At 45.8% G+C, this 21,435-nt stretch overlaps 1 protein-coding gene across 1 annotated transcript in view; it reads left to right on the top strand.

The window, feature by feature from the left end:
• The window catches only part of SOGA1 (suppressor of glucose, autophagy associated 1), a 66,597-nt gene that overhangs the window by 33,907 nt on the left and 11,255 nt on the right, over positions 1 to 21,435 (top strand). The window contains exons 2-9 of the mRNA XM_007934639.2: positions 3,993 to 4,055; positions 5,069 to 6,250; positions 8,996 to 9,136; positions 12,200 to 12,325; positions 13,907 to 14,137; positions 17,926 to 18,030; positions 19,024 to 19,191; positions 20,332 to 20,583. Coding sequence (XP_007932830.2) covers positions 3,993 to 4,055; positions 5,069 to 6,250; positions 8,996 to 9,136; positions 12,200 to 12,325; positions 13,907 to 14,137; positions 17,926 to 18,030; positions 19,024 to 19,191; positions 20,332 to 20,583 — 2,268 coding nt within the window. The remainder of the gene's footprint in view (positions 1 to 3,992; positions 4,056 to 5,068; positions 6,251 to 8,995; positions 9,137 to 12,199; positions 12,326 to 13,906; positions 14,138 to 17,925; positions 18,031 to 19,023; positions 19,192 to 20,331; positions 20,584 to 21,435) is intronic.

Raw genomic sequence — 21,435 nt, 5'->3', positions numbered from 1 at the left:
GCTTGATTTACTTCAGATTAAAAAATTTTGTCAAGGCTACAGCATGGGTAGTGGTATATATTTCCAGCTAGAGGTACATAATGTTTGTCTTATTGTCATATTATCCATGGATGACTAAAATGATGGCTTCTGATCCTGTCATTTCTTATTCATTTATTAACTGAAATACTTCACAAAGAGAACTGTCCCCTCATAACCGTTTAGCCTGAGGTACCATCTTATAGGAAATCAGGGTAGATACTTAATTCAAAAGAATGAATCGGTTCCCTTGCATCCTCCAAAGATGACCAATGGGTATATTTTGTTTGTTTTTTAAATATCATAAACTCATGGGTTTAAAAATTTGATGTGTTTTTCTCCTTTTTTATTCTCAAGTTACTCCATTTTTGGCCAGTGGAATCCTATTCAGGTTGGCCCTTGAGTCTTTTTGAGACAAACGTGGTCATCTTTGTTAACTTCTTTGCTTTCTGGTATAATAAAATTTTCCAGACTCATCTTGAATATTTCTTGCCCCAGACCTAGCATCAGCCATTTCTCTAAGGAGCCTGGTTCCTCCTAGTGGAAAATGGTATTTTAGAGACTACGATATGGGGGCTACAAGTCATCATTACTACTGTTTTTTTCCTAGGCCTTTCTCAATGTCAGAACTAGGTGTTTTCCAATTAAAATTGAGGATTACAGGATTTTTCCCTTAGCCTCATCTTTCATACGTCCACTTTCTTTTAAGGTGAAACTTCCCAGTTGTTGACAATGATTTAGTCATTTGATTTATCCCATACCTGACACACATTCTCAGAATGAAAATATCGATACTTCTATCTATAATATATTTACTGAGAATGGTTTAAGATAATGTACTGGTCTCTCTGGTGTATCTCGTTAGGTATGTGCAAAAACGGCAAGGAGGCCACATGTTCTGACCTCCTGTAATCCCATAAGAGGAAGACAGGATTACCAGCAGTAACCCAAGGCCTATTACTGCAAGGCCAGACATGCTTCCTCCCTCCAGCACTTTCACCAACCATTCCTCCCAAAGCACCCACCACCTCTCTCCTGGGTTCGATAATTCGTTGCAGTGGCCACACAGAACTCACAGATTATGGGGTTTATTAGGGAAGCACCACAGGCTACAATTCAAGTTCAGGGAAAATGCACAGTCTCTCTCCCAGCCCACCGTCCCTCAGCCAACAGTCTCTCACAGTCTCTTTCCCAGCAGTGCTGGTCCCTCGGTGTCTCACTCAGCAATGCGTGTCTCTTGCATCTCTTTCCCAGCAGCACGTGTCTCTTTCAGGGGTGCATGTCTCTTTCAGCATCACATCTTCCTCAACCAGCAGTCAGAGAGAGTTCTGCCTCTAGGAGGCCGCCTTTTGAGCCCGGCAGGGTGGTCAAACTAGCCAATCATAGCATCAGAACTCTAAGCACCTGAGAGAGAGTGGGCACCTCCCAGAACATTGTTTTGTGCCACTCCCAACAGAAATACTCCAGGTGGACAACTTCAGCAATCAGGAGCTCCCCAGTTGCTCATAGAAAATCCCACCTTGGAGTTTACAAAGACTTATGGGCAGAAAAGCCATACTAAGTAATTTACTACACCACAGTATGTATAGCTAAATTTTGGGTTTTAGAGTCATTTGTTTCATTTTATTTTCAATTTGAAGGAATTGATTTTTAGAAAATTTAATTTTGTTATATAATTTTGTAAATTATTTACATGATCCTTGAATCACATATGTAAAAGAAGGTATGGTCACAAAGATGTAGCTCACATGCCTGTCCCTTCCACCCTGTTTCCTCTCTCCCTGCTGTTGTTATTGGGTACTGTTGAGTTGCTTCCGACTCAAAGCCACCCCGTGTGACAGAGTAGAACTGCCTCATAGGGTTTCCTTGCAGTAATGCTTGCGGAAGCAGATTTCCCTAGGAGCCTTTTGGTGGGTTAAAACCACTAACCTTTTGGTTGGTAGCCAAGCACTTTGCCATTGTACCAACTCATAGAGTCAATTCATAGCAAACCTATAGGACAGAGGAGAACTGTCCTATTGGGTTTCCAAGGCTGTGAGGTTTTATTTAATCAGACTTCACATCTTTCTCCTGCAGAATGACTAGTGGGTTTGAACCACCAACCTTTCAGTTCTCAGCCAAGTGCTTTAACCACTGCACCATGAGATCTCCTGTATTATTTCAAAAATAACATGTTTTGTATTTCCCTTTCCCCATTTAGGTAAATGGTATGCACATGTTTCCCCACCTTGCATTTTTTCACTCAGCATATCCTGAGAGCACTCTGTAGTAGTCACTAGAGATATTTCTTTTCACTTTCCTGGGACCCTTATTGCTGCGCTGTACTCCACTGTGTGAATGTATTGTAGTGTCTCCACCAGGGCCTTACTGATGAACTTTTGGGTGGCTTCCAGTCCTTTGTTAACTGCAAATAGTGCTGCAATGAATAGCCTTGTGCATCCATCTATCTGTATTCTTGCCAGTGTATCTTTGGGATAGATTCTTAGAAGTGAGATTACTGAGTCAAAGGGTATATGCATTTATAGTTTTGCTAGATATGGCCAAATTTCCCTCCATAAAGGCTTGTAAATTTTTGCCAGCAATATATAAGCGTTTCCCCGTAGCCTCACCAATAGAATATGTTGTCAGATGTTGGGAATCTTGCCAGTCTGAGAGGTGAGAATAATATCTCAGTGTTGTTTTAATATGCATTACTCTGTTCTGTTCAGGGTTGGACATCTTCATATGGTTAAGGGCCATTTGCATGTTCTTTTCTTGTGAACCGTTTTTCATATCTCTTGCCTATTTTTCTATAGGTTTGTTGGCCTGTTATTCTCTGTATTTTGAAGCTCTTTACATATTTAGGATATTAATGCTTTGTCAGTGTTATGAATTACAGATATTTTTTCTTAGGTTTTTTTTTTTTTTTCTTTTGTTAAATTGGAATTTACTTATATAATCAAGTGTATGGATTTTTTCCTTATTGCTTCGGGATGCTTTAGTCATGATTACTGTTGCAGCCTTATTTTGCCTTAATCTGCATGGAAACTTTCACAGCCACAGCTCAATTATTTGTCATTAGTCCTTGGCAATCTTTTCTGTGCCTCCTGTGTGATTATGATTTATTGCACCCATATTCATTTTCTTCATTAGTATTCATTCTGAATTAAAGTTCCCACCAGAATATCAGGTTTATGAGGATAGGGTTTCCTGGGAAACTGACTCTGAGATGATTGGTATGCAGAGGTTTATGGAAGTGTCCCCTTGGGAATAACACCTTCAGGGAATAAGGCAGAGGGAGAAGCTGAGCTGTAGCACAGTCACTCCAACAGCCTCAGCCAGTCCTGTGGGGAGCTCTGGAGCTGGGATGCTCCTTTAAAGTTGTCCTCAGTTGAAGCAAGGTGACATTGACCAGTCATTGGTTGTGGGCTACATCTGAGGAGAGCACGTGACCTCAGACAAAATGGCTTTCCTCAGCCAAGGGCCATCACTGGGAAGAGGGACTCAGCTGGGAGATCTTAGTGGGGGATGAGTGCCCTAGTCCTGAAGTGTGTGTGTGTGTTGGGGGGAGTCTGGGCAGAGCACCACAGAATCCTCCTCTGGTACTTGTATTGTTCACTGCTGTGTTTTCCAGCCAAACTATGCCTGGCACACAATAGATGCTCAGGAAATATTTGATAAATGAATCAAAGACAAACAACAAACAGAAACTCAGATTTCTACGTCTTGGCCCAGGTTACCTGGATCACAGTATGGGGGTGGTACAAGGGAGGAAGAACCCTGGGCAGGTTATCATCTCAAGTGCTCTGGCCTGTCCCCCAGTTGCAGACCACTGGGTGGTCTTGAGGGCCCCTCCACCTCAGTAGTTGGTGCTGGTCAAAGCCAGGACATGGCTGGGGTAGGCTGGGGATTGTCACCTTTAGCACTGTGACTACTTTTTGGATGTGAAAGCTTTCAGTTCTTAGGTTGTTGTTGTTTTTTAAATCTCCCTGCAGCATTCCTTGAAGAAAAGAGGAACACGCTCACTGGGGAAGACTGATAAGAAGCCACTGGTGCAGGTACTTCCCAGTACCCCCTGTGGCTGCCAAGGCAGCCCCACTAGGCAGGTTTTTGTCTGGAGGCTTAAGGCTTAACTCCAAGTGTTCAGTGAGTTTCCAGAGGTATTTCTTGCCCCCGGCTTTTCCCCTGTGGTCCCCTCACCTCACTGCCATCTTTACTTTCCAGAACCACACCCTGAGCCACAGCAGTTAAGTCCAGAGTTCTGGAGTCAGAGGGCCAGGTTTGAATGTTGGCTTTACCATTTGGTTGCCATATGATTGGGGCAAACCACTTCACCTTTCTGGCCTTGGTTTCCTCACTTGTCAGAAGGAGCCATGATTCCTATCCTGCGGGCTTGTTGTAAGAACTAGAGATGAAGTGTTGCTTGTAGCACAGGCCAGGCATAGAGTAATGTTAGCTTCTAGTGGGACTGATGGGGACAGCTGAACACTTGCATTGTCAGGGTGCCAGAAGCTTTCCAAACACTATTGCATTTAATCCTCTCCACAACTCTCTGAGGGAGTATTAGTACCCATTTTACAGATGTGGAAACTGGTAGTAATGTTAGTAACAGCAGTTTCCTGTCAACCTGGCAGGATTTCACCTGCTCCGGGAAGTGTAGTGGTAGTGTAGTGCCTAAAGCATTTGACTGCTAACCAGAAGGTTGGTGGTTCAAACCCACCAGCCACTTTGCAGAAGGAAGACTGGGCGATCTACTTCTGGAAAGATTTACTGCCTCGGAAACACAAAAGGGGTTGCTATGAGTCAGAATCGACTCAATGGCAGTGAGTTTGTTTGTTTTTGTTTTTGTTTGAGGAAGCCCTTCTGGAACCCCCCAGATTATGTGTGGGACTCCATCCTTGCTACAATATCAACTTAACCCTCTCTGCTTCCTTGGTAGCCAGAGCTGTGACTAGTTCATCCCTGTGTCCCTAGCATATAGTTAATATTCCTCAAATGCTGTGGCTGGTGCTGAGCCTCCCAACACTAACCTCCCTGAGTCGTATCTGTCCTTGTCTCCACTGGGCCACAGGAGGATAGCGCGGATCTGAAATGCCAGCTGCACTTTGCAAAGGAGGAGTCGGCTCTCATGTGCAAGAAACTCACCAAGCTAGTCAAGGAGAATGATGGCATGAAGGAGGAGCTGCTCAAGTACCGCTCACTCTACGGTGACCTGGATGGTGCTCTGTCTGCCGAGGAGTTGGCGGATGCCCCCCACTCGCGTGAGACCGAGCTGAAGGTGCATCTGAAGCTGGTGGAGGAGGAGGCCAACCTGCTGAGCCGCCGCGTGGTGGAGCTGGAGGTGGAGAACCGAGGGCTGCGGGCTGAGATGGACGACATGAAGGATCATGGCGGCAGCTGTGGGGGGCCGGAGGCACGCCTGGCCTTCTCCGCACTGGGTGGCAGCGAATGCGGGGAAAGCTTGGCAGAGCTGCGGCGGCACCTGCAGTTCGTGGAGGAGGAGGCAGAGCTGTTGCGGCGCTCCTCAGCTGAGCTCGAAGACCAGAACAAGCTGCTGCTGAACGAGCTGGCGAAGTACCGTGCAGAGCATGAACTGGATGTGACGCTGTCAGAGGACAGCTGCTCTGTGCTCAGTGAGCCCTCACAGGAGGAGCTGGCGGCTGCCAAGCTGCAGATCGGAGAGCTCAGTGGCAAGGTTAAGAAGCTGCAGTATGAGAACCGTGTGCTCCTGTCCAACCTCCAGCGCTGTGATCTTGCCTCTTGCCAAAGCACGCTGCCAATGCTGGAGACGGACGCTGAAGCTGGGGACTCTGCCCAGTGTGTGCCCGCTCCCCTTGGCGAGGCACACGAGCCCCATGCTGCCCGGCTCTGTAGAGCCAGGGAGGCGGAGGCGCTTCCTGGGCTGAGGGAGCAGGCCACCCTGGTCAGCAAGGCCATCGACATCCTGGTGTCTGATGCCAATGGCTTCTCGGCTGGCCTCCGGCTGTGTTTGGACAATGAATGTGCTGACTTTCGGCTGCATGAGGCCCCTGACAACAGTGAGGGCCCCAGAGACACCAAGCTCATCCATGCCATCTTGGTGCGGCTAAGTATGCTCCAGCAGGAGCTCAATGCCTTCACGCGGAAGGCGGACACTGTCCTTGGGAGCTCAGGAAAGGAGCAGCCAGAGCCTTTCTCGTCATTGCCTGCCTTGGGCTCCCAGGGTTCCTCCAAGGAGATTCTTTTGGCCAAAGACGTCAGCTCAGACTTCCAGGTAAGATATCCCAGTCACAGGCCCTGTTACTCTTTGTTATGTAAACTTGTTATTGGTATAGAACATATGTACAAAGAAGTGCACAAATCACAAATGTACAGCTTAATCAATTTTCCCAAAGTGAATATACTTGTGTACTTATCACCAAAGAAATAGAACATGACTCCAGAAATCCCGCATTATCCCCTTCTAGTCATTAACCCTCAGGAGTTCTGTTGGTGTAGTGGTTAAGGCCTGTGGCTGCTAACCAGAAGGTCAGTGGTTTGAGCCCACCAGCCACTCTGTGGAAGAAAGATGAGGCAGTTTGCTTCCGGAAAGATTTATAGCCTTGGAAAACCAGTGAGGGTTACGGTGAGTCAGAATTGACTCATTAGCTGTGAATTTTTTTTTTTTTTTTTTCCCTTAAGTCATTAACCCTGCTCCCAAGGATCACCTCCTCCCTTGCCTCCCTTGATTTAGTGTTTGTTTTTGAACTTTATATAAATTGAGTCATACAGTACAAACGGCTTTCATGAGCATTGGGCTGGTTATTGCATGTAGCAAGAGTTAGTTTATTCTCATTGCTGGATACAATCCCACTGAGTGAGTTTACCCCACTTCACTTATGTATGCTGCTGTTGACAGACCTTGGCGTTGATTCTGAGGCCCTATCTTTTTTGCCAGGTTGCCTTTTCTTATCCTTTTTGTAATTTCATGTTTTAAAATAAGTATTACTTTTTAAAAAAAGTTCTGGTCAGGCTGTATGAAAAGGCAAGAAACTCAGGCTTCTAAAGGTAGTGAACTTCCGCCTTGATGCCCATACAATGCAACTTAGAAAAATTAAAATGGCAAATACATCTGTTAAAAAAAAAAATTATTACAAAAGTAATACATAAACATTCAAAGAGTTCTAGTGGCACCTGAGGTAAAAAGAAAACGCCTTCTTCCTGCTGCTTCCCACTCCTTACAGGTACCACCATCAACAGTGTGGAGCAGTACTGTCCAATATGGCAGCTGCTAGCCCATGGGTGCCTAAACCAAAACCACTAAACTCACTGCTGTCGAGTTGGATCTCACTCATCGTGACTCCTCCTTGGGTTTCTGAGGCAGGGTCGCTACGGAAGTAGATCGCCCAACCTTCCTTCCGAGGAGTGGCTGGTGGGTTTGAAGCACCAGCTTTCTGGTTAGCAGTCAAATGCCTTAGGCACTACACCACCAGAGCTCTTACATTTAAATTTAATAAAATTGAAAATTCAGTTCATCATCACAGTAGCCACATTTCAGGTGGCCAGTAGCCACGTGTGTCTAGCAGCTTCCATTTTGGGGAGCGTCAGTGAAGAGCACTTCTGTGATTACAGTGTGCCTCTCTCAGTTTTTGTCTACATATACATCCCTTCCTTTATTTGCGGTTTGTTTTTCCTCTGAATTGTTTTATGTTATATCTACTATTACACAACTTATTTTTCTCATGTAAATTATTTATTTGTTCATTCATTTATTATGCTGTATTTGTTGTTTATATATATTATTTTTAAATTTTTATTGTGGCTTGGGTGAAAGTTTACAGAGCAAATTCATTTTCCATACAGCAGTTCATACACATTTTGTGTTATGACATTGACTACGATTTCCCACAATGTAACAGCTCTCTTCCCACTTCCTCCCCATAGTTACCTGTTCCCTGTATCCTTTCTTCCCATACATTCCCGCCCCATGAGCTGTCTCCCTGTGCAAACACTGCCCTTCTATTCTCCCATGATTGATCATTCCATGTAGTGTATCTACCTGGTGTAAATGTTCACTCCATATGCCTGTTTATTATTTGGCTGGAAGCCACAGGAGAGAGTTCAGTTCCAGACCTGAAGGGTAGCTAGGGGCCGAAGTCTCAAGGGTCTCACCAGGCTCTGTCAGACCAGTAGCTGTTCATGTATTTTTGTGTTTAGTGTTGGAGGTACCGTGGTAAGCAAAAACAGATATGATTCCTATCCTTATGCCACTTACTGTTGTGTAGGGAAGACAGATGTTAGTCAGAACTTCATGCCAGTGAATGGGAAATTGCAAACTGAGATAAGGGATCTGAAACATGGTTTTATGAACAAGGAACTAGATCTATCTAGACCCGGGGGTCAGGGAAGGCCTCTGATGTAAGCTGAGATCAGAGGATTGTATTCCCAGGGGAAGGAAGTGCTAAGCAGAGGGAACACCCCATGCAAAGACATGGTCAGAGGGAGCATGGCATGTCCACAAAACTGAGAGGAGTGGGGTTGGCCTTCAGAGAGGGGAGATTTGGTCTTCATCCTGAGGGCAATGTGAGGGTCTTTCCGCACCTGTACAGAGCATTTTAGTTCTTTCTCTTTAACAACGACACAGTATAGCTGTGCCATAATTTCTTTAACCTCTGCCCTGGTGATCTGGCTTGATCCTTTTTAATCACGCAGATTGCCCTAGGAAGAATGAGCTGGGGCAGCACATGTGGTGGGGCAATTAGAGCTTGCTGAGAATGTTTGTGTACAAGACAGGTATTTGTGAAATCTGTGTTTTCACTGATCACTTATCCAGTCATTCATCCTTCCAGTAAACATTCATTGAGTGGCTACAGTGCCCTCAGCCAGGGTCAGGTCTGGGCTACAGAGGTGAATCTTCCTTGGTCCCAGCCCTGAGGTAGATGGTTAGAGCCTCTTGTGGAGCCCAGAAGTCTGGGTGAGGGCACATTTCTGGCATCACATTGTTATCCTTGGTCTCTTCTGCTTGTGCCTCTGGATGTAGCCACCTGACTTCAGGGACTTGCCGGAATGGGAGCCCAGAATCCGAGAGGCCTTCCGCACTTGCGACTTGGACTCCAAGCCTGACCCTAGCCGGAGCTTCAGACCATACCGAGCTGAAGATAATGATTCCTACGCCTCTGAGGTGGGTTTAGACCTGAACAATCAGTGGGATGGGTAGGAGAAGAGTGTCTGCGGCCTCCCAAAAGTAAGTGTGGATAATGGAGAACTTTAGCTGGTGATGATACATGTTTTGAGTATTCCATTTGGTTCCAAGCTTCCTGGCAACCAGGGCAAAAAGGGAAACAAGAAAGGTTAGGTAGGCCCTTGCCACAGCCTGATCAAAGGACGCTTATGAACTTTTCTGAGGAAATTGAATGTTTTATTTCTACACGAAATGTCACTGGGAATTTTATGTCATTTAATAGAGCTATTGATTTATGTAGCAGAAAGCAACATTTTACACAGTCAGGCTATCTGGATTCAAATTTTGGATCTACTATTTATTGGCTCTGAGACCTTGGATAAGCCATTTCACCTTTTTCTCTTCTGTGAAATGAAAGTGATCCCTCCTAGGGTTGTTGAAAGGATTAAATACACAAAAAGTCTTAGCTTAGGGACTGGTCTGTGTTAGGTCAAGATGAGGATAATGATGATACGCCACTAGGACTCAAGGAACCTGAGTTCAAGATCCAGTTTTACCAGTGTGGCTGTGTGACCTTGATCTTGTTCCTGCTTTCTGGATGCAGCTTCTCCATCTGTACTATAGATGGGTAGGGTGGTTGATGGCTGGAGAATCATTAGGATTCCCTGATCCTTGGGGAATTCTGAGAGGTTCTGAGCCCCTGAGTCTACTAAGCCCCGCCTCAACTTTTCAGAATGAAAAAGCTTGAGTGGGCTGGCTGGGGCCTCTCTGAGACTGCTGAACCGTGGAGAGCCCTCTGTGTGCCCTAGCCTCAGCACCCCTTTCCTCTGAGCATCCCTGGGGAGGCAGCTCTGTGCTCTGGGGAAGGCCATCCTGCAGCTATGCAGCGGTAGGAGCTGATGGATCAAATTCTCTAAGTGAGGCGTTCTGAGCTTCCTAGCAGCTCATGGGAAAAAAAAATCATAAGATACTTAGTTCTCATTTTCTGAGAAAAGAAAATAGGCCAACTCATCTGCAGAGAAAATACTTACCTACATACTCAATTATTATTTCATTTAGCTAGTTATTCCTGAACACTTACAATTTGCTGGGCATTGTGTTAGGCATTGCGTTCAAGGAAGATACAAGAGATCACAGACAGTTTCTAGGCTCTGCAAGGATTTTTAACATAAAACTGGTATACAAGGTATACCTCCAGTCACTGTGCCCTCACATTGCCAGATTATCGCCTTACTGGCCACATAGTAAGTGTTTGAGAGTCCTGGTATCACAACTGTTTAGCACATGGCTGTTAACCAAAAGATTAGCAGTTCAAGGTTCTGTGGGGAAAGACCTGGTGATCTGCTCCCATAAAGATTACAGCCTAGAAAACTCTATGGGGCAGTTCCACTCTGTCTCATGGGGTTGCATGGGAGTCGACTCAGTGGCACCTATCAACAACAGCAAATACTTTCTTTCATGGAGTGACATTTTACCATGTCTTAGAAGGTTTAGTAAAGGAATTGAGGCTGAAGTTTCATTTTTTCCCTGCTTAATATGACAGCATGCGTATTTTCCTCTGTTACTAAGAAATACTTTTAAAAATTTTTTGTTGAGGTAAAACATACATACAGAAAAGCACTCATATTGTAAGTTCAAAGCTCAGTTGTGAAAATAACTTTCACATACTGAATACACTTATATAATCAGACTCAGATCAATAGATAGAGTGTAACCTGCCCCCCAAAAAAACCTCCCTTGTGTCCCCTGCTAGTCGCAATCTTAACTTCTAACAGAATAGATTAGTTGTGTCTGTTTTAGCTACAAATACTTTCAAATACCATTTCTTCTGAAATGTAGAGTTTTGTCTTTTTCTTAAGAACTTATTTCATAGCATTATAAACAATAAATAACGGCAACAAAACCCCTGAGCAGCGTTGCATGAGGTAAAGAGAGAAAGTTAAGATCAAAAGATCATCACATAGTTAACTACTGCTTCCATTTTGTGTATTTGTAGGTATGTGTGTCTTTGTCCTTTCTAGGGCTTTGAACTGGTTCTTCCTGGTTCAGTCATTACTGACAAAGCAAAACCAGAGTGGACCTGAATTTGTAAAATGTGGGTAAACCAGAATGATAACCAGAAGAAGAAAAATTATGGATTGAAACTCTGTTAGAAACCTCTCTCTCTAAGAAAACAAGGACAGTAGGTGTGTTGCATAGCAACCAAATCTCTTGACAGCCAGAGTTGGAAACGATGATGCCCAGCTCAAAGATGGCTGCTGACTGCACTGCTTTGAATGTGTTTTGCTCTCCACTGTCCTGGCAATGATCCATTCTCCAGTATCTGGTTCCTGAAAGGGCTCATCATACCTCTTTTGAATCCCTCATTCCAGGACTTCAGCTTGTAATATTTCTAATTCCAGTAATTGCTCCACTATAACCAAATTTTAAAAATTCAGGTCTCTTCTGATTTTGTGTTGTTGGCCATGACTGAACTGGTCTGAAGCCTTAGTCCTTTATATATTCTTCTATTGAGGCCTAATTTTAAAAAATTGTGATAGAATATATATAAGAAAACATTTGCCATTTCAGAAGTACACATATTTTTCCACAGCATTATAATATACATCCAATAAAGGATACCGTTCTTAAGTGTATAGTTGAATTTTTTTTTTAACGTATATATATAGACCCATTAAACGTATAATAATCTCTGTCTTTATTATCTAAGTTGTTCTTAAATTTTTTCAATTATATAATAGGGTAGTGAACATCTCTGTCAATCAAACTTAGTTTTCACCATATATTTTTTTTCTTCAAGTAAATTTCAGAGTGCAGTTATCAAGATTGTGATGATAGTTAGCTTTATATGTGCACTGTGTCATTCAGTTGTCACAACAACCCTCTGAATTAGACTCTGTCTGATTTGTACCTGAAGGGCAGTTTGGGTGGCTGGGATGGGACATTCTCAGCTCTTGCTTACTGCCGTTGCTTCCTTACCATTTTCATCCTTTGCCCATGGCTTCTACCTTCCTCCTCCTCTGTCTCCTTCCTCATTATCTGTGTCTCCCATCCTCATTTCAGATCAAGGAACTGCAGCTGGTGCTGGCCGAAGCCCACGATAGCCTCCGGGGCCTGCAAGAGCAACTCTCCCAGGAGCGGCAGCTGCGGAAGGAGGAGGCTGACAACTTTAATCAGAAAATGGTCCAGGTGGGTGGTGCCCAGTGCCCCCTCCCGGGACCTGCTCCAACCTCTCCTCCCTGAACTGTAGGCAGAGGCCTGGAGGATCCACAAGTCTTCAGAAGGCAAGAATGGCGAGGGAAACCCAAGTCTTTAGCCCCCTTCCCCTGCGGGGTTGTTACTGCACTTGTGATGTTGCTTTAGCTGCACTGGGCTAGTCCTGGAGTCCTGAGCTGGTCATTGGCTGCCTGTGTGGCCTTAGGCCAGTCCTATCCTTTCTCTGAACCTCAGTTTCCCAGATTGGGAGAGAATATACAAAACTGCATTAGTTAACACTTGCTGGTTTCTCTATTAGAGCTGAAAGCCTATGGCAGAAGGACCACAGGCCTGGCAGGCAATCAAGACAAAAGACTGGGGGAGGGGGTGGGAGGGAGACATTACTTTTGCTGTCAATTCAATTTGGACTCATAATGACCCTGTAAGACCTAGGGTTTCCAAGGCTGTAATCTTTTGTGGTACAGCTGGTGGGTTTGAATAGTTGATCAGTTACCTGGCCCTTACTGTGTGTTGGGCCTGCTCAAAGCACTTCATACACATTATATCCTTCAGTCTTCATGTCCTGCCCTATGGAATGTCCTCATTTTGCAGATTGGGAGACTGATGCTCAGAGTGTTCCACATCCACAGCAAGGTGGGGTTGGGATTCTAATGCAAGCCTTCTATCTCCTAGCCTTGACACCACATGGCTTCCTGGGCTATTGCCTGTTTGTTTCTACCAGCAAACAGCAGCCTTCCTCACTCTTAACATGTTGTTTGCTCTCCACTTGGGTCACCCCCTCCCTGCCATCATCACTCACCCTCACAGTGTTCTCTTAACGTGAGAGCTCCTGTGAAACATTTGGCTCCCAGTAAGTGCTCAGTAAGGAGCTCTGGTGGCGTAGTGGTTAAAGCATTTGGCTGCTAACCAGAAGGTCAGCAGTTCAAACCCACCAGCTGCTCCATGGCAGGAAGATGAGGCAATCTGCTTTCCTAAAGATTTGTAGCCTTGGAAACCCAATGGAGGTTGTTATGAGTCAGAATCAACTTGATGGCAGTGGGCTTTTTGGGTTTAGGTGCTCAGTATATTATGTCATGGTTCTTTATCCTAACAGAGCTGGGATCTAATCCCAGCTCCTTCTCTCGTTAGTAACTATGGTTATTGCTGTTTTGCACTGAACTACTAACCTAAAGGTTGGTTTTTCAAATCATCCCAGGGGTGCCGTGGAAGAAAGACCTGGTGTTCAGCTTCCATAAAGATTACAGTTCAGAAAACCCATTGGAGCAGTTCTACTCTGTAACACATGGGGTCTTCATGAGTGCAAATTAATTGCATGGTAACAGTTTTTTTTTTTTTTTTTTGGTGGGTATGTGTGTAGCAGAGGACAGTACTTATTTTAACAGAATATGTTGCTATCACCTACAGGCACTATCCCTATTTTCCTCTCTGCTTGTCTGTGAAGGCTGGAGTGGGGTGGGGTAATGCTAGAATGCCCTAAACATCACACAACAAGAACAACAACAAAGAGTGCTCATCAGAAGGCTGAGGTTGTTCACACTCTTGTCCCTCTCACAGCTGAAGGAGGACCAGCAGAGGGCGCTCCTGAGGCGGGAGTTTGAGCTACAGAGTCTGAGCCTTCAGCGAAGGCTGGAGCAGAAATTCTGGAGCCAGGAGAAGAACATGCTGGTGCAGGAGTCCCAGCAGCTCAAGCACAACTTCCTGCTGCTTTTCATGAAGCTCAGGTGGTTCCTCAAGCGCTGGCGGCAGGGCAAGGTGTTGCCCAACGAGGGAGATGACTTTCTAGAGGTATGGTTGGGCCAGCAACGTAGGGGGTGCGTATAGGATGAGAGGGCCACCTTGCTGGTGTCGCCACTGACTGAGGTCACATACAAGCCATCGGCTTGCAGGCTTCCATCCCCACATTCATTCACTCATTCACCATCTATTAGTTGAGAACCAGATCTTTACTGGTCCTTGTGGCAGGTACCAGGGATACCATAGTGAAGAAGACAGACTTGGCCCCTGCCTCAGCAGAGCAAGTATCTTTGGGAAGTGGTGGGTCTTTAACACTTCTCTAACACTTGCTAGTTTCCCTTTTTAACAGATCTTAGAGCCTTTGGCAGACAGTGTTAACTAGGTGACTTTAATAATCTAGCTGTGTTATTATTGTAACATATGTCGTTGTTGTTGTTATGTGCTGTCGAGTCGGACCCAACTCATAGTGACCCCTCCGTGGGTTTCCGAGGCAGTATCACTACGAAAGTAGATTGTCCCATCTTCCTTCTGAGGAGTGGCTGGTGGGTCTGAACCACCAGCCTTCCGGTTAGCAGTCAAGTGCCTTAGGCACTATGCTACCAGAGCTCCCATTGTAACATATACAGATATAATATATATTTATTTTACTTTTTTAAGGTATAATTTATGTAAAACCCACTGCCGTTGAGTTAATTCTGACTCGTAATTACCCTATAGGACAGAGTAAAACTACCCCATAGTGGTTCCAAGGCTGTAAATCTTTATAGAAGCAAATTGCCTCATCTTTCTCCCATGGAATGGCTGGTGGGTTTGAACCACTGACTTTCTGGTTAGCAGCCAAATGCTTTAACCACAGTACCGCCAGAGCTCCTTATATGTATGCATATATATATAAAGAATATACATGTTCACATATATAAAATTAAAGATATATATATATGAGAAAATGATAACTCTTCTTACATTATTGTGTTCTGTGCACACTGGTAAGAGCTTTAAGTAGATTATTGCATTTCACTTTTGTAAATATCCTATGAGAGGGATACGTTATTATCCCCATTCTACTAGAGATAAAGATCTTTGATTCATAATCCTCGATTCTGAAACCCAGAAGTTCTGAAAGTGGACAGTGGTTTTGTGTGTGTGTGTGTGTGTGTGTATCTCACTTGGCAAAACCTGACCTGACAGTCATTTGATGACAGCAAAACCTTTATTTATCCCACTTCGTGTTGTTGTTAGTAAGTTTGTAGGGAAAACATCAATGTGCTTGAGCACGAGGTCTTACCCTAGCTCCTGCTACACGATCTGCAGCATAGGTACCTGTTTTAGGGTGGGTTCTTTAGAGGAGCAAAACTAGTAGAGCATATACATAAATATTTATAAAGAGAGTCACAAGGAAATGGCTCAAACAGCTGTGGGGGCTGGCAAGTGCCAAATCCATGGGTCTAGCAGCTGGCTGAATGGTTCTCCAGATTCACGTGGGTGAAGGGGCTGATGAACCCAAAATCTACAGGTCATGCATCAAGCTGCTGGCTCACAGGGTTGCAGAGCTGGCGAATCCAAACTCTGCAGGTCAGGCAGCTGACTGAAGGCCTCTCCAAGAGCCAGAGGTGAAACCATGAGATGAATGCAGGATTGAGAGAGAGCATAAGTTTTGACAGAACATCCATATATATATTGGATGCAGGCCACACCCCAAGTAAAGTCCCCTTCCAGCTGATTGGCTGTTCATATCAGATCAAAAAATAGAGGATGATTACGTATCATCTGCCATACCACGGGGAATCATGGCCTTGTCAAGTTGACAGATAACATTAACCATCACAGCACCATATTAACTTTCTGAATCCCCCAAGGATTTCAGAAAAGAAACCTATATATCAATAATTAAAAACTATCTTTAGATACCCATGACTAGTGATGGAATCGGGGTGTTTATTCATACAGACCCTAAACCCCTACCACCACCACATACTTCCCAGTCTCAATGTAGTCTCTGAACTTCAAACCCTTCTTCATTTAGGTTCTAGGATAGCACACTTCCATGGCTTCCCTCCACTATACTGGTTACTCTTTTTCAGTTTTCTTTGATGTTTCCTCCTGAACATCAGAATCCCTACCTCTCAGCCCTTGGATTCAGCCTCATCTCTTCTTTACCTCGATTTATTCCCTTGGGGAGCTCATCCAGGCTCATGATTTTAAATGGCCTGCTTGGATTCCAAATTTATGTCTCCAGCCCAGACATCTCCCATGAACCTCAGATTTGTATAATCAGCCCTCCACCTGATGGGGCCATTTGGGTATCTAATAGGCTTCTCAAATTTAGTATGTCCCAAACAAACTCCTGCTCTTACGTCCAAACTTGCTCTTCCTATAGTTAATGGCAGTTTCTTATCACTCAGACCAAAAACCCTAGAGGCAACTTCAACCCTTCTGTTCTCTCCTCATAGTTCACTCCAATTTGTCAGCAAATCCTGACATCTCTGCTTCCAAAATCTATACAGAATCTAACTGATCTCTACTTCCCCCACTGTCTCATGATACTAGTCACTGTCCCCATTTGCCTGCATTGTTGTCATTGCTTCCTACGTGGCCTCTCTGCTTCTACCCTTCTCTTACACAGCTCCAGGGGGAGCCATGCATTCTGTATTCCGTGTGAATGACATACACATGGAGTTCTGCAATATGGGGCTGTCTTGCTACTCTATAATGTATCTCAGCACGGCACCTAGAGTGATCTTATCAAAGTCAAGTCAGATCATGTCACTCCCTGGCTCACAATCCTCCCCTCATTCCTATTTCACCCAGAGTAAAAGCCAAAGTCCTAGTCAAGGGAACCTTGTTCCCTGTATATCTCTGACTTCCTTCTGGGCTTTCTTGACATATCTCAAACAGCCATGGTCCCACCACAGAGCCTTTGCATTTGCTGTGCCCTCCTCCTGGAATTCTCTTCCTCCAGGTATTCATATGGCTTTTTCTCTTATCTCCTTTAAGATGTTGTCCAAATACCACCTTCTCTATGAGTCCTTCATGATCACTCACTCCCAGCACTTCCTAGTTCCTTTCCCTGATCTGTTTTTCTCCATAACACCTATTACTACATGACATTTGCCATACTTAAATGGCATGTCATACATTTAGCTTATTTATTTGTTTGCCTCCCTCTACTGAAATGTAAGGCTGCAGAGGGCCTGGATTTTTGTCTCTCTTGCTCACTGATGTATCTTCAGCTCCTAACACAGGGCCTGGCACATGGTAGGTTTTCAGTAAATACTTGGTGAATGAATGAATGAATGATGAATGAAGCCTCTCAGAAGGTGGCCTTCTTCCCCTTTGTTCCCACTTTCAGTTAACACCCTGTTCGCCTTGGCTTGAATCCATTAGCCATAAATCCTCCCTCCCAGGAAGAGTCCCTCTGCCCACCCACACTTTTGTTGCCCTTATTTCTAATCATGGCCTGTGGCTCTTTTGTTCTAATCACAGGGCCTACCTTGACCCAGCCTGTCAATGTGGTTATTTCTGAATAATTCTCAGGGATTCTCCTGGTCCTGAGGCAGAGGAGATCATATGGGAGACAGGGGGGCCCTGACTGTCCAGCTGTGTTCCTTGGCCTAGATGGTGCTGGGAGGTCAAAGCTAAGATCTGGGAAATGTGTGCCAAGCTGGGGTGTCCTTGGTCCATACTGCACCATAAGCCCACCATTCATCCTTCCTACCTCCCTGTACTGGCAGTCCCCTTTCTGTCTGGGCCACTAGCCAGAGGCACCTAACCCTAAGGTCTGGGGCCACAGGAATGATACCCTCCCACCCCTTGTTGAGTGTGGTTTTTTTAAAAAACAGGTGAATAGCATGAAGGAGCTATACTTGCTGATGGAGGAAGAAGAGTTAAATGCCCAGCATTCTGATAACAAGACCTGCATAGGGGACAGCTGGACCCAGAACACGGTGCGTTCTCAGTCCTTTCCCCATCCCATCCTGTCCATTTGTTCCTTTGTCCATTTAGTGATCACTCCTTGCTGCCTTCTCTAACCCCAGTCCTGTTCTGAGAGCTGGAACTGCAGAAGGTTATTACCTGAGCACTGGTCCTCAGATACTCAGTGCTGGGGGTTATGTAAGTCATCCCAGGACAGTGAGAGAGAGCCCGATGAGGGACTGTGGGATCCCAGATGAGTGAGCAGTTAATTCTGTTTGGAGTGTAAGGGACAGTATCACAAAGAAGGTATCATAGGAGGTAGGTTTTGAAGCATGAATAGGAGCTTACTTGATAGAGAATAGGGAAGGCCATTCTGGGCCAAGAGATCTGTGTGTGCAAAGAGGTGTGGCAAGGTATTCTGGGATTGGCTGGGGCTTGTGATATAAAGGGAAGGGGTGAGGGCATGAGACTGGGCAATATGAAGAAGGGCCTTGTGGTCTGGGGTTTGGGAATTATCAAGTCAAGCCATGGAGCAGAGGGAGTAGCAGGGTCAGGCTCCTAGGGGCACACAGTGAGCCAGGGGGATGGCTAGGAGGCAAGATTAGGGGCCCAGAAGAGAAGCTTTGGGACTCAGGCATGGTTGAGAAGCTTCTAGTTTCACACTCTTCGTCTGGCCTGTAGTAGGTCAGAGAGACAGACCTTGGACAGGGAGAACAGCCCAAGGCCCAGATGCCACGAGGCTTAGAAGAAGCCAGGTCTCAGCTTAGAGTTAGGCTTAAGTTATTAATATAATAACTGCTGATGTTCTTGTTTATGTGAGGCTGTTAATACATGCTGACCTAGGAGGTGGCCAGGGCTAGGCTTGCCGTAACAATTTTATGGGTCAAATGACCCCGAGAGGTCATGGCACTTGCCGAAGGCCTGGTAGGGTCTCAGGCTGGATTCCTGGGTGAGTGCTCTGGGACCCAGGCTCCCCATCTTAGCCTTCAGAAAGTTCTTGACCCAGGCCTTACCCCTGTCCATAGCCTAACGAGTACCTCAAGACACTGGCCGACATGAAGGTGACGTTGAAGGAGCTATGCTGGCTGCTCCGGGATGAGCGCCGTGGTCTGACTGAGCTTCAGCAGCAGTTTGCCAAGGCCAAGGCCACCTGGGAGACAGAGCGGGCAGAGCTCAAGGGCCATACTGCCCAGGTGAGCCTCCCACCCTACTTGCTCTCATCTCAGCCATACCGTCAAATATCAGATCTGGGAGGAGGATGCCCAATTATGCTCCTGAAGATACAGGAACCCCTTCACTTCTTCTTGTGGCCCAGAGAGAACTTGTCTAGAGTCACACAGCAAGGGTGCCAGAAACAGTGGGGACTAAGAGTCACTTGGCCATAGAAATAAGATGGGGCATTGACAGAGGTATGGGGACACCTCTGTTCCACCTAAGGCTCATAGTGGAGGCCAGCCGCTTAAATGCCCTATCCACACCTGGTGATGTCCTTTACACACATGCTCAGACTCCTGCTGCCTGCTGGCCTCATTGATTCCTTCCTCTCCTCATCAGGATATCCCTTTGCCTTCTGTTATCTGTCTCTGTTTTGTTCCCCTCCATTCACACTGTAGAACTCCTTCCCAAGAACCCAGCATGACCATGCAAGACTTAACCAGGAGTCCTGGAAGTTTGGTCTCAGCTGTGTGCCTGGGGGCAAGTTACTGCCTCTCTCTGGTCTCCAAAGTAAGAGAATAGGCTTCCTCCTATTCAGAGACAATGCTCTGACCCCGCAACTCTGCAAGGCCATATCCCAGGTTCCTCCAGCCTGCCCCTGCTGCAGGCTGCCTTCTTAGACCTCATGAGCCCCTTGGAAATAGGTATCTGATTATCTCTGTTGGGTAGGGGACAAAACAGGCCCAGAGGAGTTTAGTTTCTTTTCCGGGGTCACTCAGCAAGTAAGTGGCAGATCTGATGCTCACTCCTCAACCTCTGCTCCTCCTGGCTTCCCACCACCATGATCCTTAGATCCTTACCTTCTTCCCAGTTCTCACAGATTCGGGCTTCTAGGTGCCACAGTTCTCTCCTTATCCCTCCCTACAGATCTTATGGTTCCCATCCATCTGGGCATTTCCCACTGTCTACTCCTCCAGCTGACCTCCTCGAACCCAGCCGTTCCAGATGCCTCTCACCCCTGGGAACCTGACTGGCCCCATGGGTTAACATCCCAGGCTATAGCCCAGGATTGTGGAGTGCGTTGATTCATGAAGCTAAAACCCAGGATGGAGGGAAGGAGGAAGGCAGAGAGGAAGGTCCTCCTGGTGCCAGCCACCCCGTCTGCTCTTCTTTTGCAGATGGAGTTGAAAGCTGGGAAAGGGGCTGGGGAGCGGCCGGGGCCTGACTGGAAAGCAGCGCTGCAGAGGGAGCGTGAGGAGCAGCAGCACCTCTTAGCTGAGTCCTACGGTGCCGTCATGGACCTGACGCGGCAGCTGCAGCTCAGCGAGCGCAACTGGAGCCAGGAGAAGCTGCAGCTGGTGGAGCGGCTGCAGGGGGAGAAGCAGCAGGTGGAGCTGCAGGTAAAGGAGCTCCAGAACCGCCTGAGCCAGGTGAGGCCTGCCCTAGCCCAAGCTGACTGAGGCCACAAGGGGAAGTCACTGTAAGAAAAGTCCAGGGGTAGTATCTTCCCTCAGGTATAGCTGGATCCAGGTGCTCAGTGCGGTCCATGGACAAGATCTCCTTCAGTTAAAGCAGGATCGAGGTCCCCAGAGATTACAATAGGGACTGTCTTTCTCTCTGTCTTGTTTTCCTCTGTGCTAGTTTTCCTTGTTAGCAAGCTATTTCCAAAGAGGGCCACTGCTAATTTCATGCTTATATCCTTACAGCTCAGTAAATGCAACAGAAAGAGTTTTTCTTTTCTACGAGACTCTGATTGGCCAGGTTTGAGTCATATGCTTATTATCCCTAGAGTCCACCAAAACCCAAGAACTGTGAAGGAGGAACCAAGGGTGGTTCCCTTTGGGACAATTGGAGTCCTCTAACCAAAAGAGGGTATAAGACCCAAACATCAACTAAAGCATACTCTAACTCACTCCCTACCTTTCTCACTGTTTAAATATTTACAACGGTATTTTTTCCAATCAGAAATTGAATCATAATGTACATATGGGTTACACATTGTCTCTCTTATGGAGAACTGTTCACAACAGAAATGAGCTCTGTGTTGTAGTGGTTAAAGCATTCGGCTGCTAACCAAAAGAGGTCAGTGGTTCAAACCCACCAGCCACTCTGTGGGAGAAAGATGAGGCAGTTTGCTTCCATAAAGATTTACAGCCCTGGAAACCCTATGGAGCAGTTCTACTCTGTCCAATAGTGGGTTTGGTTTGGATCATGGCAGGAGGTTAAGACCAATTTTGTTCTGTTTAACTTGACTGCTAACCAGAAAGCTGGCGGTTCAAACC

Source organism: Orycteropus afer, unplaced genomic scaffold (assembly GCF_000298275.1).
Source record: "Orycteropus afer afer isolate SDZICR_OR568_19922 unplaced genomic scaffold, OryAfe1.0 scaffold00020, whole genome shotgun sequence".
Classification (NCBI taxonomy): Eukaryota; Metazoa; Chordata; class Mammalia; order Tubulidentata; family Orycteropodidae; genus Orycteropus; species Orycteropus afer.
Note: the sequence above shows the minus strand (reverse complement) of the source record. Positions and strands in the feature narration are given on the sequence as shown.